At 43.0% G+C, this 18,526-nt stretch overlaps 2 protein-coding genes across 2 annotated transcripts; one reads left to right on the forward strand and one right to left on the reverse strand.

The window, feature by feature from the left end:
• Nucleotides 1–1,427: 1,427 nt before the first annotated feature.
• Nucleotides 1,428–3,542, forward strand: LOC113023590 (uncharacterized). Its single transcript, XM_026169750.2, has 3 exons — nucleotides 1,428–1,715; nucleotides 2,299–2,415; nucleotides 2,981–3,542. The coding sequence occupies exons 1-3, from the start codon at nucleotides 1,629–1,631 to the stop codon at nucleotides 3,164–3,166; spliced, it is 390 nt and encodes a 129-aa protein (XP_026025535.1). The 5' UTR covers nucleotides 1,428–1,628; the 3' UTR covers nucleotides 3,167–3,542.
• A 1,511-nt stretch (nucleotides 3,543–5,053) lies between these two features.
• LOC113023593 (polycomb complex protein BMI-1) lies at nucleotides 5,054–17,471 on the reverse strand. Its single transcript, XM_026169752.2, has 9 exons — nucleotides 17,228–17,471; nucleotides 16,520–16,647; nucleotides 13,331–13,427; nucleotides 13,173–13,228; nucleotides 12,954–13,083; nucleotides 11,440–11,479; nucleotides 11,230–11,328; nucleotides 10,214–10,294; nucleotides 5,054–6,276 (listed from the first exon to the last, which is right to left on the reverse strand). The coding sequence occupies exons 2-9, from the start codon at nucleotides 16,635–16,637 to the stop codon at nucleotides 5,902–5,904; spliced, it is 996 nt and encodes a 331-aa protein (XP_026025537.2). The 5' UTR covers nucleotides 16,638–16,647; nucleotides 17,228–17,471; the 3' UTR covers nucleotides 5,054–5,901.
• Nucleotides 17,472–18,526: the final 1,055 nt, after the last annotated feature.

Consider the following 18,526-nt stretch of genomic DNA (forward strand, 5'->3'; position numbering starts at 1 on the left):
CGCCCCTGCTTTTGTCAGATAGAAACAGCATTGTATGTTAAATATAATTTCTGTGTTGTTATTTGAGGTCAAATTCAATAAACTTGGTAAATATGATATTTTGCTTGTTTAGTTTCACATGAAATCTGACACTATGAAATAATTTTGAAAAAGGCAGCTATATTCTATTTATCTGCTTTGGCTTTGAGCTAATCCTCAAAATAAGAAAATAATCAGTCAGCCTTGTTTATTCTATCTAAAGCTTTGTTAAATATTTTTTAGCATATCCACTTTGACCTGCACTCTGAAGTGTTTTGTGTGGAAAGTATAATCGTTTTATTTGAAATATTATTTTTGAAGAGTACCATTATTATGATTTACTCAATAATCTTCAGTTAATCAGTGTATTAGACCAGTTCAGCCAAAGGAAAGTTATCTCATAGTAAACATTAAACATGGGAATATCACACATTTCGTACTAAAACATTATTTTTGGTCACATAGACGCTTCATATACTTTAGAAATTTACACATTTGTCTCACAACACAGGTTGTTTCGAGAGCAAATGATCAGTATTTGTCTAAGATGTGTGTGTGTGTGCTGATATTGTCCCAAGAGTTTCTACATAAAGCCCTGAGTATAGTTGGAGACGGAGAGCACCTGCGCCCCCTGAAGGCCTTTCTGTGTATGGCACCTTTGTTCAAGTCGTTTGTTAAGGGTTAACCTGTGGAGAGGCTTTTGAAACTGTATTTCAATAAACTATCTTCTGGAATCTGAAGCTGCATCTCTGTAGGAATAGTTTTAAAAAGTTTCGTTTAGAAACAGATTAGTTGCTCTTCCGCTCCAGGTTTTGACACAATTGTGTATTTCGTGTAAAGTTTCTCTACATGATCTGCTGAACTATATTTTGCAAACTATTTATCTGACATTTTCAAATAAAATTTGGGATTATTTTATAATTATTGGTATTATTATTAGTTTAATTTTACATTGTCTAGTTTGCTTTTGACGTGTACTTAAAAAAGAAAAGAAAAAAAATAGTAAAAAAAAATGGGACGCAATTTATTAATAGTAGCATGTATTTTTTTAGTCTTTATTTTGTATATAGGTTAAATTGATATTATTGATTGTGTTAGCTTCTTTCTTCTGTCCCTAAAGAAATTTAGTTGTTTGTACGTGTTATTGTCGTATTTCATCTTTTTCTGTGTGTTTCATTGAATCACAGAAGGATTTCATTCAAGAGAGTAAAAAATACATCCTATTCTCTGCTGTTTTTAAAATTTTGTTACATACTTACAGCATAGCTCATATTTTCAAAGCTTGTGACTTATAAATATTGGTAAAATAATGTATAAATCTATACATTATACTTCAATTTTGGTCCTCCATATGTCCAAATCAGTTCCATTCAGTCTGCCTTTCTCCGACATGTGCCCGGTGATTGGTTGAGCTATTAACACGTGACTGTTGAGGACGCTAGCAGCTTCAGTTAGCTGTCTTGCGTCTCCGAGTTTATGTTTTGCTTTTCTGTCTCCGTTTGACTCTCCTTGCTTGCGGTACTTGTCTCCAACGTTTGTCGCGTGATTCTTAAATTGTTGCTGGTCAGCTGGTGTCAGAAGCTGATCTTCCTTCAGCTGTCAGAGGAAACATGAACACGGTGGTGACCAAATTAGAGCCCAAATGGATCAGTTTCACCTTCAGGCACCCTTGGTTAGCCGCTACGGCAGTCTCCAAGGTAACCGCTGCACATGTTAGCCTCTCTAAATGTGATGCAGACTGCTGCTGCACTGTTAACGGGCCATTTGTTTTCACACACATTAAAAAGTAATGCACTGGAGAAACTGTACCACATTTAAGCTAACCAACTCACGCAGAGCCAAGTTTGTATTTTTATTTTCCCCAAACTGGAAATAGAAAACAGATGTTTGACATCGCAGCTCCTCCAGCTGCTTTAATGGAGGTTAGAGGCCTCATTGGTTAGATTTTAATTAGTCTACAGGCATTCTTACACTAACATAGAAATCACGTGGGGAACTGTAGGTTTAATATGAATTTTGAGCAGTATTGTATGTACCCTCAAGGCCTGTAGCCTTCTATGAACTTCAGTAATATCAGTATGAGAGCTTGCTTGTTTATGTAAGTGGAGATTTTATATGTGTGAATGCATAAGTGTACCCAGGAAGGATAGCTGAAGCCAAGGCTGATGAGGAGGAAACAAACTAACACAGAGACAGTGAAAATCAAGCCCCCACCACATTGGATGGTATTCCTAATAAACTGGCTTAATGTATTTTAAAAGAAGTTTGCCTCTTCCTCAGGTCAAGCTGTCCACACGTCCTCCTGAACCAGTCATCCCAGCTAAGAAGCCTTTCAAGGTGGAGCTGGTTGGTGGGAAGCGTTACTCGTGGTGCACCTGTGGGCACAGCAGGAAGCAGGTGAATCCCTACACCAGGGGTGCCCAACTCCAGGTCCTGCCGCTTTTAGATGCATCCTTGTTGCGACACACCTGAATCAAATGAATGGCTTGTTACCAGGCTGTTGCCAAACGTGATAGCATGCTGAAGAGGTAATCCAATAATTTGATCCAGCTTTGTTGGAGTAGGGATGCATCTAAAAGCTACAAGACAGAAGCTCTCACGGACTGGAGTTGGACACCCCTGCCCTACACAATCATTCGCTTTCTTTTGTTGGTCAAATTCAGGGTTCACGCTGGAGCCTATGGCAGCTTCACGGGTGTTTTATTCAGTCATTATCTCAGCATCGTAAACATAAATGTTGCTTTGTTTTTTGTTTAATAAATTAAGAAAAAATAAATTATAACATTTTAAAGAGTAAAGTTTCAGATTATTTTCAGATCTATTGGTTTCATAATTCCAAAACAATCCGATCCATTTATAACGCTGAAAGCTTTTTTCTGTAGCATATAAAAATTTAAAACAGTTTTACACATTACACATTGTTTCTTGTTTAAATGAGCGTTTAATTTTTGATTTCTTTCAGCCTTTCTGTGATGGAAGCCACAAAACCCGAGCCCAGGGCCTCTCCCCGCTACGCTTTGTCCCAGAGAAAGACGCCTCGGTTTGGTTGTGTGGATGCAAACACACAAGCAACCCGCCCTACTGCGACGGCACGCACAAGGAGCACTTCATTGCGTCTGCTCCGCTACATGAACCAGCAGAGTCCTGAGGGTGGAGGGGGGTGCGTTTCCCATCAGTGTTTTCATCAGTTCGACTTTCATGACAAAGACACTGTTGCAGTCACATTAGGATGACTTTACGGTAAAACAGCGAGCAGTTTATACTGGGGGTATTTAGCGAATCGAAGATTCCTGCGGAAACAACCCGGCAGGCGCTCCATGAAGAAGTTGGGATGCAGTGCTATGCTGGCCTTGATTTTGAAGCTCCAGTTTTATGTCCATGAGATGAAATTAGAGTTGGTGGCAGGCTGTGACAGTCATTAGCCCACACTGCTCACTCCACAGAGACAAGTCACTCTCTTCTTTCCACTGAACTTTTGAATGGTGTATGTAAAGTAAAAATAAACAGGGCAGTCTGTACTCTGAGCTGATGTCTTTGTTAAGGTTTTAAATAATAATACAAATGTCATTCTCATGGCTCTAGCTGGGAAATCTGTTTAACAGGACTTTTGCTAAAGCAGCTCTGGCCCCATGTCCTGCCCCTTCAGGATATCAGTTTCTCCAGTTAGAACACATTCCACTGAAGAGGCAAGAACAAGATGAGCCACTTAAGGCTCACAGATCACTGCCATCTGGTCATCCCTCCTAATTTTTCTCTGGTTTTGCATTTTGCTGGGGTCCTTCTGACTACTTGTAGCATGAGACAGTACCTGCACTCAATTCGGGTTGCACAGGTTTTCCAGCTGCTCCATGATAGCACATCTAAACGAGCCATCATGGGGTTTGATGTCTCCAGCACAGTTTCAAGACAATGAAGGAGATACCAGTAAACAGATGCGAGGAGCGATGTAGAAGAGCTTCAACCCAGTAGCAGGACTGGTATCTGCTCACGAGGAGCACTACCAGAGCTTTACAAAGTGACCTACAGCAAGCTGCTCATACACGTTTCTGATCAGACTCCAGGAGAATGGGATCAGGTCCCCAGTCCTGAATTTAACTGAGTACTTCTCAGATGTTATGCATCTGATGCTACCAAATAGCACTGTCCATCCAGGAGCATGCTCAGACATTGTCTCCTGCTACCAATAGTGACAAAGACTCACAAAAGTTGATCCTTCCTACTGGACAGACTGTCGTTCCTAAAGTGTAACTGACCTTGTGTTATACTGAGATGATCGAGTGTTGCTTTCATTTCCACAGCTGTCATCCATCCATCCATTCATCTTCTCCTGTTAACCTCAGGGTTAACACAACGAGACATCACACTCACATTCACACCTGCGGGCAATTTATAATCACCAGTGAGCCTAACCCAGGGGTGGGCAATTCCAGGCCTCGAGGGCCGGTGTCCTGCAGGTTTTAGATCTCACCTTGGGTCATCACATCTGAATCACATGATTAGTTCATTACCAGGCCTCTGGAGAACTTCAGGACATGTTGAGGAGGTAATTTAGCCATTTAAATCAGCTGTGTTGGTTCAAGGACACATCTAAAACCTGCAGGAACACCGGCCCTCGAGGCCTGGAGTTGCCCACCCCTGGCCTAACCCCACGAACTGCTCGTCTCTGGACTGTGGGAGGAAGCCAGAGTACCCACTCAGACACAGAAAGGACCTGCATTCAAAGCAATGATTAAATACAGCAAACAAAACAAACAAAAAACTGTCCTGCCACTTTGCACCATGTTGTGAATTTAATTAGAAGTCGCCCTAAATATTTTGAAAAAAAAAAAAAAATTAATGAGCACTGTTACATCTCAGATTATAAAATACAGCTGTAGTTGTTTATAATGCAGCTGTGCCAAACATTTAATTCACACCACGATAAAATGAAGGAAGGCGGTCTGATTCTTCTCAGGAGGACGATGAGAACGAGTCGGCGGGATGGATGTCAAGCAAACATTTGTTGGGAGCATAAACAGGACACTCGGGTCAGAAAAACCTAGTAAGTAAACATTTTATTGACCTAAAACATGCACATATGGCTGCTTTTTTGTAATTGGAAAAAAACAAAAACAAAGCATCATTGTTGAACGGAAAGAAGAAAAAAAAAAAATCAAAGGAATGCTTGGAATGCATGGAACTACAACATACATGGCCAAATATTCAAAAATCCCTTTTGAGTTCTTCGACTGCCATGAAGGAAAGAACGCTGACAAACAGCTTGGTAGTGCTTCTGTAAATATTAATGCTTCTCCTGTCGGGAAAATACTTGTCGGTTTGTGTGAAGTGACCGTAACAAAGTGCATCAACAATTTAATGAGCATGTGTTACCTGATGAGCTGTTGCTTATACTGGACACTTATACAGCAGTTATTGACACGTCTGACTGTTTAAAGCAAGAGTTTCTCTTCCTCGTCTTTACATCCAGCTTCAGCAGTGAGCCGCACTGCAATGCCTTTCAGCATTTTGTCTCAAGTTTCACGGAGGCCAAATCGATGCTTATGGAAATGAAACAGACCCACTGCGTGTACAATACAAAACGATTACAATATCTTGTATAAAAGATAAGTTTATACATATGTACGCACACATGCTCACATTTGATACATACTGTACAGTTTGTATGTGTGCACTGTTCTAGTCTAACACACATAAACACGCACGCACACGCACATACATACAAGTGTCTATTTGGCTGCACGTTTCAGTCTGTCCTGCTGGAAGATAACACAAATCTGCCTCCCGCATTTCCAGAAGGACGAAGGCCCGAGCTGTCTTTGCTCTGCACAAAGAAACAAGGAAGCAATTCAAACAGTGTCCTCCTCGCCGCCGTGTGCGCGCGCGTTAGGTCGTGGGAGGCAGGCTGCTTTTGTCGCCCCCCCTCGCCTCCTCTTTGCTGGCCCCGGAGCTCGTGCCGTTGACAGTCACCTTCCGAGCGGCCTGTTTGGAGGAGAGGGCGTGTCGCTGAGCGTTGTTGGTCACAGTGGTACCGTTGGAGCTTTGGATGGCGGGAGAGAGGTTGTGGGACGCCGGGCTGGATTGAGAGGAGGCTCGGGCCGGCTGAGCGGCAGCGGGACTGTGGACTTTGTCGCTCTGAGAGTCGCTCTCCGACGTTGGGCTGGTGTTGACGCCGTCGGAGTGGCCCTGAGCAGCAGACTGGGACGGCCTCCGGCGTTTCCGGGTGGGTTTGACCAGATACTGCAGAGGGATGGGTCCAGTCTGCACGGACGCAGAGAGACAGAGCGAAAATGTGTTTACAGGAGTGTACAGGACCTTAAGAAATCCCTTAAAAACACAGAGTCCATTTTTAAACTAATCCCACACGTACAATAAACACTAAACCAACAAAAGGGTATTTGTCCTCTGATAGCTAGGAACCCAACAGCTACTCTGCTAATCTGGGCACCACTTTTGTTTAGGACAGGATCAATGACGCAGCAGCTGAAATAAAAGCTGAAATCCTCAAAATACTAACCCAAAAAAACTAGTGCATCTTTTACTACCTCCATCAGCAGAGGGCTGACTGATCTGATCATTTCAAAGATAAATTCAAAGCAATGCTTCACCCAGCTGCTCACAAAGACAGTCAACACAGATAAATGACTGTTGTATATTCCAGCCTACAATTACAGACTGTATATAAAAGATGTACACAGCTTCTGGATTCAAAGAAAGTGACGTCAATATCTAAAAACGCCTCAGATTGTCATTCTTTCTAACGACCAGCAGGGGGTGATATCTGTAGTTGCAAAAAGATGTTTGCTCCCTCTGGAAACACTTTGCTGAAGACTTTACTGTCTTAAAAATCATCATAAAGTTCACTTTGTAAACGATGGTCCTAGTTGCAGTGAAAAGCAGGATAAACCATGCTAACTGAGATGCAGGTTTCACAGTTAGTAAAGACATAATAGAACAAATCTCTAATTGAAGTCCCTCTTTTGCGATGTTGCAATTTTTAATCTGGATGCCGTTGCTGTGCTCGATGAGGTCATCAAGTGATCATTTCTTTGGTAGAAGACCAAAACGTTTAATGTGCGGGAAAATAAACCCTGAAAGAGAGATTTGGACATCAGATCTTCCCCTCTACTGGGAACGAGGGGGTGAGGGTGTCTGCTCGCTTTGTGACCCCACCTGGGAAACTGGTGGCTTAAGCATTTGATGTGAGCGAGTCTGACACAGTCGCTTGAAGCATGGAGGGCTGCGATATATGTTTGAAAACAGCTCAGTCAGATTTCACTGCATCTGATTAAAGTAGTAAACTGTTGCTGTCGCTGGGAAAAGCTTTGCCTCGGGCGTCACTACAGCAGATCATCTCCCTCCATCTCACCTGATCCCGGGCCTCCCCTCTGCATGCCCTCCATCCATGAATCTTTGTGCTCTTACTCTTTCCCTGCTCAAGGAAGCTCCATCTTCAGCATCCTTTGTCCAGCCCTCCTCTGGACGTGTCCAAACCACCTCAGCCTTGCCTCTCTAACTTTCTCTCCAAACCACTCGACCCAAGCCGTTTTAACAACGTCGGCCTGATGAAGCACAGTCATCGTGGCCACACAGTCATCCTGTTTTAGCTTGTTCTTTTAGGAGCGTCTGTTTCCTTCCCAGCAGTTCCTGGTTTTGCTTTACAGTTTATACCAGTTCAGCCTGTAAGGACTTGAAGTTTATTCAGGACAGTAATCCATCACATCAGACTTTAGTCTGCCTTGTTTTTTTAATTTCTCAAAGGATTTACTTGGATTTTTTTTGAAATGGGATTATGCGAGGTACTCTTTGGTAGAGTCGGTTATTACAGACAGCAGACGGCCGTCGGCACAGCCCTTTGTTGGGAGATGCAGACTTGTTTAAATTGTAAGATTAATGCATACAATTGAAACTACATTTAAAACATTTCTACAATTTTTCCCTTACAGTCGGGGAAATGAAGCTGGTATAGTCCTCTCCTCAAATCACCAGACACCTTTGGATTCAAGAACTTTAACTTACGGGACAGGGGAGTAAAAGTAGTTAGCGAAAGTAGTGAGTGAGGATTTGTTCAAATCAAAAAGTCCCAGATTAACAAAACAAGTCTGGTGACTTTGAAGTGAGGACAGCGGATACAGCGGCTTCGGTTACCTCTGGGAAATCTTTTTTTCCCCCAATTCTGCTTATTCTCCTCTGGGCAAAAACACCCTGTTAAAGCCACAGGTCAGACGACTGCTGGCAGTTTCTGTTTTTCAGACCATTCTTTGTAAACCCTGGAGATTGCTGGGAGGGGAAATTCTAGAAGATCAGCCGTTTCTACTCAGACCAACCCGCCCGGCACCAACAACCACAACACATCCAAAGTCACTTAAATCACCTTTCCTCCTTATCCTGATTAGGGCTGCCACAAACGATTATTTTGATAGTCGACTAGTCACCGATTATTTTTGCGATTAGTCGACTAATCAGATCATGCATCCATTGGATGTAAAACATACAGCTTATTGCACCAGCAGCATCTGCTCTTATATAACTATCATTAGCTTACAGCTTTAAGTTTTTAAGGTATGTGCTAACTAAAAATAAAGACAAGATGAGAGTTTATTAAATTTTAATGACATTTGCAGATTGTTTCGATGGAGTTTAATCAGCTTGACGTTTATTCAGCTGTGTAAAAACTATAACTTTAATCTCAGCCAAACCGATTTAATCAGGAACCAATAAAATACTTAAAAAAAAGGCAAACAACAACACTTTTAAGTTATCTAAGTGACTTATATATCATGTTTAACCTGAGTAGCGAAAGACGGCGGTGGGTTTGAAAACTGTTTGCCGGGAGTCCGGTGTTCTCACGGCTCTAGTGAGCCTTGCCCCCGGCTAGCTATCGAGCTAGCGGTGGGTAACAGACGTCTCTGAAAACGTCGGAGCGCTTTTGAAAATATGTGGTGTCTTGATAAACTGAGCAGATATTTGAGGTTTACACAGCTACATTCTCGCCTGAAAATATGTCAAACGTTTATTTTGTGACCCAGAAAGAATAATAAGAATAATATTAAAACTAACCAGCTGCCGCCATTGTTGACAACTTAGCTGGACCGCGCTATGAATTCTGGGACACAGCTTCTTTGGTTCGCTCCTGTTTTTATCATTTGAGAAACATTGCTAAGCTGAGTCCCATTGTATCGCGCTCCGAATTAGAAATTGTCATTCATGCATTTGTTTCATCTCGTCTGGACTACTGTAATTCTTTGTTTACTTGTTTATGTAAAGCCTCTTTGGATCGTCTGCAAGTTGTTCAGAATGCTGCTGCAAAGCTTCTGACCAAGTCCTCCAAGTTTTCCCATGTCACACCCCTGCTGATTCAGCTGCACTGGCTCCCCGTTAAATTCAGGATCCAGTTTAAGGTTTTGACCTTGACTTTCAGGGCCCTGCATGGACAAGCACCAACGTATATAAGTGAACTTTTGCATCCATACATTCCCAGCAGGTCCCTGAGGTCATGTGACCAGGGCTTGCTTGCTGTCCAGCACACGAGGCTGAAAACAAAAGGCGACAAAGCTTTTGGAACTGTGGCCCCCAGATTGTGGAACTCTCTCCCTTTGAGCCTGAGATCTGTGGACTCAGTGGTCGCTTTTAAAAAACAGCTAAAAACCCATCTTTTTAAACTTGCTTTTAGTTGATTTTTATTTTTAGGTTTTAGCTTCTGTGAAGCACTTTGTGATTTTTATCTTGAAAGGTGCTATATAAATAAAGTTTTACTTTACTTTTACTTACTTACTTCTTCTTCTTCGGGGTTTAACGGCAGCTGGCATCCTTGTACATGCAGTGCTGCCATCTTCTGTTTCAGTCCGTTATTACACTCTTAAATCCTGCTACTTATTCCTGCGTCTTTTGGGATCTTACAAAGCTTCAAACGACGTGTCGACTATTAAATTAGTCATCGACGATTTTAATAGTCGACGTAATCGTTACTAGTCGACTAATCGTGGCAGCCCTAATCCTGATACTCGAGTTGTATTTCAGCAGACTGTCTCGACCATGTCTACAAGCCTAAATGCATTTTTTAAATATATATATATTGATTGAATCCAAACAGACCCTTAAAAAAATAAAAAAAATAAATACATTTTGTACTCTCCTCATTTCAAATCAAGCTGCTGATGTTTGTTTCAAAGTCAAAGACATGAAAGGTTTCACTCACTCGTCTCCACTCGTAGAAGTAAGCGATATCCATTAGTGTGTAGTAGTCCTTTAAGGGTTCGTCCCCATACAGCACCTCCACCTGTAACACACCATGAAACCCATTTAACACGTTAGCGGGGGAAAACGTCCTCTGCCAGGCGAGCTGTTTGAAGTTTGTACCGACATAAACGACCACGGCGAAAGGTTTGTTTCCCTGCGTACAAATAAGATAATTCTGGATTTAAACAGACTCCAAGCTTTACGTGAATCTGTGTCTAGGCCAGTTTATGCTCCTGACGGTTTACTTCACCCGTGTTTCTGAAAACAAAGAGGTTGAGGCGCAGCTTTGTTTTTTCCACGTCGCTCTACAGTTTTAATCACGTACCGTTTCATACAAATAGGATTAAGTTGCACATATTTGACTTGTGTGTGAAATCCTTCAGCCTGGCTCATCTTCCTCTTCAAGCAGAAATCAAAGCAGCTTTTTGTGGAGAAAATGTGTTTTTAAAAATGTCTTTCAAGCCGCCTGACTTTATTATCAAGTGGCACATACCTGGAATACTAAACCCACACGAGTGAGGAACAACTCCTCCACACCTATAAAGCAGGGCTCTGAATAGCCAGATATACTGTGCTAATCTGAGCTAAGGGATCTACATACATGTAGACCACCCCGAAAAAAAGGTGAATTGTGTGAAGCTGGGTTGTAATTCGCTTGTGGGTTTCCTTTGACTTCATTTGATCTACTGCTTCCATAAAAAAATGAAAGCAGCATTAATAATTTTGCAGTTTTCGGAGCAGTGTCACTTCAGGTAAGCGTCTGCTCGTTATCACGTTGCACCGAAAGCTCACATATCAGCGCGATGATTGCCAGAACTCTTTTATAGCCCACAAATGCAACCCAATATGACCTCGCCGTTGTAGCAGCTACTGTGGAACAACAAAGCGTTTATATTTTTGCACCTCAGCCTTGAAGTTGTCTGCAGAATCGATACTGCAAACGTTACTGTGCGGGGCTGCGGTGTGTCCAATTACCCGATAGTTGTTGGGTATATCCATCTTGCTGCGGAGGAACTTCGCTAAGTGCATGACGGACATGGCTGCCGGGCACTGCAGGAAGCGTTTACCGTTGGACTGAGAACAAAGAGAAGAGCAGAGAGGGATGCATTAATCCAGGATGAGGACCAGAAAACCATAATTACACCGGCTAACTTCAGCTGCCGCTTTTAAACATCTTTGCTTTACCTTGTCTCCTTCCATCTCTGAATGCTGCCTCTCATTATTTCTGCAGGGGGAAATTAAAAAGCAGTTAAACAATAATTAAATTTCTTTACATTTTAATGATATTTACGAGTTTTTCGCAGGAATCAGACTGCAGCTGGTGGAACAAAAACAAAACTCCACGTAGAGCTGCAGATAAATTGTGCCTGGACAAATCTGGGACCCGGCTGGAAGCTGCTTCTGTTCGCTTCATGATCAAAAGCTTCCAGTTACAAACACATTGAAGCGAGAAGAAAAAAACTGTTCTGATAATATTGTTATTTTAATATTAACTAACAGCTGTGGGATTCATATAAATACTGTATTAGTATTTATAGTATTTTAAAGTATTTTATGGACTTCTACATAACTGTTTGCATTGTGCTGTTCACTCAACTCATTTTATTTCTGATTTTAACAACGTTATTCACAGATAAAGTCATATTTTGTGGTAGATTGTGTTTTATGTAGAGGTGAAATGACTACTTGTTGTTTTAAAAGTCTTGTCAAATCAGGTTCTGCATGCCTACGTGTGGTTTTCCTTCTTTTTAACGCTCTCAGCAATGGAGAGTCTTCAGCTGACTGCGCTGATGGGAGCGAGGCCTGCAACCCTGGAGGAGCTGCAGAGCAGGGCACAGGATTTCAGAGCTAAAGCTAAATGGAAATCTTAGATGAGGAAATATAAACCATTTCATCCAGCTGTCATCGTGGAGAACATGCGGTGTTTGGACAAAAAGAACCACTCGGTTGCAGTGAAACGTAGCTGAGCCTGCACTGATCTGACCGTACCTGGTTTTGGGACTTCTGGGCAAACAGATATTAATTTGAGCAGTAAGCAGGAATGTGGAGGGAATGTCCAGTTTGTGAAGGAAGAGCGGTGGAAGTCTGGTCTGGCTGCTTGTGTGGCCTGAATATTGAACTCGCAGCTGTCTGACTGAGTCCATATGAGCTGCTGGGGGAATTTTCCTCCTTCATTGGTGAATGATTTCAGTTTGAATCAGCACACTGTTTGGATTCAGCTGAACAGAGCTCATCCAAATGTCTGTGCATACCCATAGATGACAAATGACCTGAGACGCCCTCTGCACCACTCACAGGCTTTTCTCATTTATCTCATTAAAGGAAGATTTTACTTACTAAGCTGCCCATTATACATGAATTATAATATTTAATAAGTGATATATATCTGTATCTATCTCTCTATCTAGATATCTATAGATAGATTTTTTTATTTTAAATCTACGTTTTTATTGAGCCAAGTTGTTTTTCCACTTCTGGCTGCTGTAACAAAAATAATTGACAAAATTTGAGGATGAAGTAAATCTTCTCCATCTATACATGCACATAAATAGCTAAATAAGAGCAAATATAACAGAGGACACACGCAGGCGAACTCGCTGTTCTCTCAGCAGTAGCTTTTAGTGCGACAGACCACAGATTAACGGTTCTCGCTCTTATTCTCGAGTAAAATAAAAATAAGGAGGAAATGACTGACTCACTTGTTCCTCTCGTAGAACTGTATGGACAGACTGATAATTTCATCCTCTGCTATGTTGAACGTCTCCACCACTTCCCCCGGTTCCAGCACACGATTCTCTGCGTAGAAGTCCCGCCTCCGTTTCATCTCATCTGCGGGAAAGCCACGCGCATCGTGAAACTGAAATCTATGACAAAGATATGACTAAGCCTTCGCTGCCTCCCAAAACTGTGGTCATTACCTTTGAATAACCCCGGAACGAGCTTATAAACGATGTCTTGCAGAGTTTTGTCTGCTCTGGAATGAAAAACAGAAAAGAAAAACATTCGTGTCAGATATGAAACATCATGAATTTGGAGAGGTTAGGAAAAAAAACTGACATGAAGCAGACTGGATTACCTGATGCTGAGCTGTGGACACGTCTTGTGGACCTGGACGTCACATCGAGGACAGAACTTATTTGTCTCGAGGAAGGCAACGATGCATGTTTTACAAACTACATGTGGAGAGAGAACAAGCTGTTAGAGGACGAGCAGCAGAAAGACCAGAACACTCTCCTCCTTTACCCTCAGGATGAAGACTCTGTGCAAAGCATACAGTTTTAGTAATGTCACTTCTTTTATGCGTTTGTCTATTTTAAAGGGTTTTTTGTGTCATTAGAGGCCTCTTTAACAGCTAAGGCTCAGGAGATTGAACAGGCCCCATGGGTCTGTGGTTCAATCCCCGACTCCTTCAGTCTGCACACAGAAGTGTCCTTTGGGAAGATCCTGAACCAAATTCAGTGAGTGCTCGAGTGAAAAAGCACTTACATAGAGCTGTGTGTTTGTGTGTGTTTGGTGTCCACAGCACCCAAAATTAACCCAACATCTCCACAGGTGTATGTGCGCGATAAAGTAAATAAAAGATCTCGCCACTCGACAGCCATCTGGAAGCATAATATGAATTCAATTTACTTTAAAATGTAATGTGCACGTTCAACAGGACATCTGATTTTGAAAATATGCTTAAATGTTTGCAGACTTTGCCCTAAAATTCATTAACAAAGGAAAATTCCCTGCGTTGATGCAGTCCAGCCTCTGTTTCCGTGACCTCAGTGTGACGAGGTCAAGCAGAAGTGCGAAGGACTCAGGCACAGAAGCTGGATGCTCAGAGAATCCATCTGCGCTCACACCGGACTGCTAACCAGCCTGATGGAGGATGTCTGCTGCTACAAAACACACATCACACTACCCCCTGTTTTCTCACCACGCTGCCTCATGCAGGTCATCTAAAGCAGAGCCACCAGTGAAAAATATCTCTTCATTATAAAAAAACAGAACATAAAACCTATAAAATAAAACACATTTCAGAGTAATCTTTCTTTTCCTCATCTTTGTCTAAATCACTCCATCCATCACTTCCTCCAGCGAGCCAAAAGACAAAAAGAAAAGATTTCATGATAATTAGAAAGGCTGCAATACGACAACAGGCATTCAAGCTTAATTATCCAGAACCTTAAACACACTTTGACATCTTTAATAAAACTTCCAAACTAGTTTGACAGAGCTCATATAAAGACATGTACTTCATGTGAGGCAACACCTCAACCAAGATTAGCACCAGTTGATAAAGCCAGGAGCTGGGAAACAAACGTATAAACTTATAGATGCTCTGCAGCACCTGTCAGTCACGCCGACTGTTTGTTGGATGGTGCCTCATCTATGAACTGTGAACACCTCCCCTTTCATAAAGGATGGTCCGGTGTGTCCTCTGCTAAAGGAGGTAACAAAGGACGCATTGAAGCACCTTTCCTTACTATCTGGAGAATTCAAGAGAGGTCTTATTAAAGCTGCTAAGCTGACATTCCTGGGTCACTTCCAGGATTTGGGACACTTCCTGATGAGACTAAAGGACTGGGTAAATAAATAACAATAATTTATGATGATTATTGTTTTTATGCTTGTGCTGTTTTCTGCATAGCAACAGGCTGACGCTCTATACCAGGACACGCTTCCCTGGTGCCGATGGCGTTCTCTTTATTCATTTACTCAGTGATAAGGAGTCAACACAGGTTCTTGACTGCTTTTGATGCCATACAATGAAACGAGACATTTCTGCTTCATAGTTTAACTCTTTGACTCTACTACAGCAGCTTTGCATGAACCACAATTCATAATAATCCCTATCTACCTATTCTGAGCCTTCATGCATCCCCTCAGTTCTTCCTCTGTCTGAAACAAGCCGGTTTGCCTTCCAGCCATCTTTCTTTTGATTGGCTACTCTTGCACAGGTGGGTGGGAACCGTGCGCTTGCGCTTGCAGTCGGCTTTTCTTTGGTTTTTGTTTTAACGCTGGTTCTCGTGTCTGTGACAATAGAAATAAGGACAATGATCAAGAGTTTCTTTTATGGGTTTTGATTGCAGTAAAATACCTTTCTGTAAATTTTAGTGACATCACAGCACCATGAGCAGCTTTATGGCATCTGCCATTTTGATTTCAGGCACGAAGCGAGCAGCAGCCTCCTGATAGCGTCTCCATCAACCACCACAAGCAGCTCCTTCTTATCCACACACGGAAACCTCTTAATTACTTTTTTTAATGTCTGATTTAATTATTGCTTATAAACAAACAGCATCCAGAGAACATGAGCCTGGACTGAATATCTAGTATGACGAGAGTGTTTTTAAAGGCAAAATTAAATGAAAAGGGGCAGTCATTGAAATTCATTTACACAACTGATACCACGTTTACAAAAACAAAGAAAATGATGGCTTTACAAAAGCAAAATAAGTCCCAGAGGAGGCCAGCCCTCTGTCTCAAACCGGCCTCAAACATACGGAAAGAAAACCTAAACCAGGCCTAGTCTATTACTCAGATGGTGAATATAAATAAAAAGGAAACACTGATTCAGCTTTTCAGTGGATTATTTTATGTCGTGGTACTCGAGACGGTCACAGAGCGACCAACCTGTCAGAAAGTTGTGGGACTCCTTATGTCTACCAAAGTGGTGGAGTTTAGCAAATGTGGCGCACAGTGCTTCAGCTCTGCGTAGTCCTTTGTATCATTTAAGTAAGTACGGCTCTCTGAATGAAACCGGCTTCCCACCAGTGTTCTCGAAGCAGGTGTAAGAACCTATTTTAGCCATTTAGCTCCATTTGCTCTTATTCATTGAGGCTACCTGCAGCAATTTTCAGAACAGCAGCATTAATAAGGAGTTGATGGCTCTCCGTAGATTAGCTCTGATGGGTTCCTGAAACCCATATTAGGGATATCCCCTCTCTGTGACATCACACAGATCCAAGATTAGAAAGGTCTGTCAGTGTGAAGCCTGGCGTTTTGGCTCACAGGGATTCCTTGACCGTCAGTTGAAACTTTGCCCACGTTTAACATGAACATCCAGCACAAGCAGTTTCAACACAACCCAGAAGATGCAGTCATGTGCTGCTGTGCAAGTGTGGTCCCTGAAGTGGACCTCCTACAGGCCTAATTGAGGTGGAGTGTGTGACTCAACATCATGCCTGTTCACCTCCCTTCAACATCATCATGAGCAGAGGTCTGATGGAAACGGTGTGCATGCATGTAAGGTGGTGCATTCATGTGAGGAACTTACAGGAGTGCAGGCACTCTACGATGGTCGTAGCATCAATCAGGTAGCCGGCGCACAGAGGGCATGTGAGGTGTGGGTTCAGATCTGTGATTTTGATCCGGTTAGGCTGCATTTTATCCATCTGGGCTGATCTGCAGAAGAAGCAGAGAACGTGAGGGGGTTTTTATGAGCGCTTACTGCTGGAGACTGCAGGTCATCCCCCACATTGTGCCCGGATCTCCTCACACATTGTCTGCACCGCGTCAGCGGCTCGCGAAACCACAACAAACGGAGCCGACGAAAGCCCACAAATCCCGGTGCTGGGTTCAGGGACGAGCCGGGAGCAGGAGCCGAGCAGCTCAGCGCAGACTGTGAGGGGCACACGGCAGGCAGCGGGCTATTCGATCGCCCCTGTGTGGCCTCATCTCGTGCACCAGCTCATCTCCTCCAGCCCAACAAAGAGCGTTTCCCCTCCCCGCGGAGCTCCGCCGTCCGAGCCCGCACCTCAACCCAGCACCGCGGGCGAAAGCGGCGGCTCGGAGGGGGGCACCGAGCCGCAGAAAAGCACACTGGTACACAAAGCAGCCATCTTAAATCCACTGACAGGGCTGCTGTACCAGGAGGCGAACAAGGGAGACTCGAATGTGACACCGTGCGCCTCGCGTTGCGCCTCCGCAAACTGAGCCGCGATGAGCGCGATAAACAAAAGCGATCCGCGACGCGCGGTCCTACCTGGTCTCTCCTCCGAGGGTCCGCGTCCTCGCGGCGCAGGGCGGCTCAGTTATTTGGGACTTGGACAGAATTTGCAGCAGCGCCAGAAAATGGCTTTTTTCAGCACCGTCAGAGGACTGCCCATTTTGGATCACGTGACTTTATTTTGTCGCCTCGTTCACGGGGCGAAGAGGGTGTCCAGACTCAGAGTCCGCAGGCCCCGCGCACTTTGTCCACGGTGTTTGTCCCGCACACGCCGAGCCCCGCACTTCTTGTTCTGATTTTCCACCTTGTGATTAATTTGTGTCAGTCAGCGGCTGCTCGGCCCGCCCGGCCCCGCCCCGCCCTCCGCTGCTCTGACTGAGTTTCTGTGGATGACCGAGGGAGAGAGGCCCTACAGGCCTCGTGTCCCCGGGCCCGAGACCCACGGATGGCCCACCAGCTCCGGGAGATGTTATTAGAACTGAGAGGGTTTTTTTCCGTTTTCATTTTAATTATTTTATAAGAAACAAGTAAATATACTGAACAAATGCCATTTTTAGACACAATTAATAACTGTTTTACAAAGAGGACATAGATTTCCACCTGAAAAACAAATACTCAAAAGATTTCAACAAATTTAACAACATAAAATAACAAATTTCCCACGTGTGGGACTAGTAAAGGTTTATCTTATCTTAACAGATTTCAGGGCAGATTAGTTGATATGCAGTAATTTCTAATTTCTAACTAATTTCTGAAATTAGAAATATCCCCCAGGTAGAGCTGAGATAACAGCACATGTTTAAAGACATGAAATAAACTCTGGGGGGGGGAAGGTTATGAGAAAAGTTACTTCTGACTTTAAGAAAGTACGGTCTCATTCACAACATCACAAAGGAGGAGGAAAATTCACTGGTCCCACATTTACCTTGAAGCACAAAGTGTAAAAATCGAAAGGAAAAAAATCAGAGTTCTTTGATGCTGGGTTTGGACCTCCTGAATGTTTCTGAGTGAATCAAAGGAGAGCATCGTTTTTATTTTGTGTTGAATAAAGTGACTCCACAGCAGCTCCGCAGGATCTGTTCATCCTGCTTCACCCTTTTTGCTTTTTATAGTGAAATGCACCTTTGCACCCATAGGTGTAGATCCATCTCCCAGGAAACTGTGATTGCCAGACACTTGATTTTATTAATTATTGCATATTTTCCGCATTGACATGAAAGCGTCTTTATCCACGCATGAAAAAAGTCTTTGTCTCTTCGGTAATTCCTCTGCGTCGTTCACAGGGGAGAGGAGCTGTAGATTCATGTGCTTCATGCGTCTAAATGCTGAGACAAC

This window comes from Astatotilapia calliptera, chromosome 6, assembly GCF_964374335.1.
Source record: "Astatotilapia calliptera chromosome 6, fAstCal68.1, whole genome shotgun sequence".
In the NCBI taxonomy this organism is placed as follows: domain Eukaryota; kingdom Metazoa; phylum Chordata; class Actinopteri; order Cichliformes; family Cichlidae; genus Astatotilapia; species Astatotilapia calliptera.

What these genes read in the sequence shown, in the direction of transcription:
- LOC113023590 (XM_026169750.2), top strand. Translation starts at nt 1,629, where the DNA reads ATGAACACGGTGGTGACCAAATTAGAGCCCAAATGGATCAGTTTCACC. An exon ending in CCGCTACGGCAGTCTCCAAG is followed by an intron (nt 1,716 to 2,298) that starts GTAACCGCTGCA and finishes CCTCTTCCTCAG; the next exon opens with GTCAAGCTGTCCACACGTCC. An exon ending in GTGGGCACAGCAGGAAGCAG is followed by an intron (nt 2,416 to 2,980) that starts GTGAATCCCTAC and finishes GATTTCTTTCAG; the next exon opens with CCTTTCTGTGATGGAAGCCA.
- LOC113023593 (XM_026169752.2), bottom strand. Translation starts at nt 16,637, where the DNA reads ATGGATAAAATGCAGCCTAACCGGATCAAAATCACAGATCTGAACCCA. An exon ending in TGTCCACAGCTCAGCATCAG is followed by an intron (nt 13,229 to 13,330) that starts GTAATCCAGTCT and finishes TTTTCATTCCAG; the next exon opens with AGCAGACAAAACTCTGCAAG. An exon ending in ACTTCTACGAGTGGAGACGA is followed by an intron (nt 6,277 to 10,213) that starts GTGAGTGAAACC and finishes GCGTCCGTGCAG; the next exon opens with ACTGGACCCATCCCTCTGCA.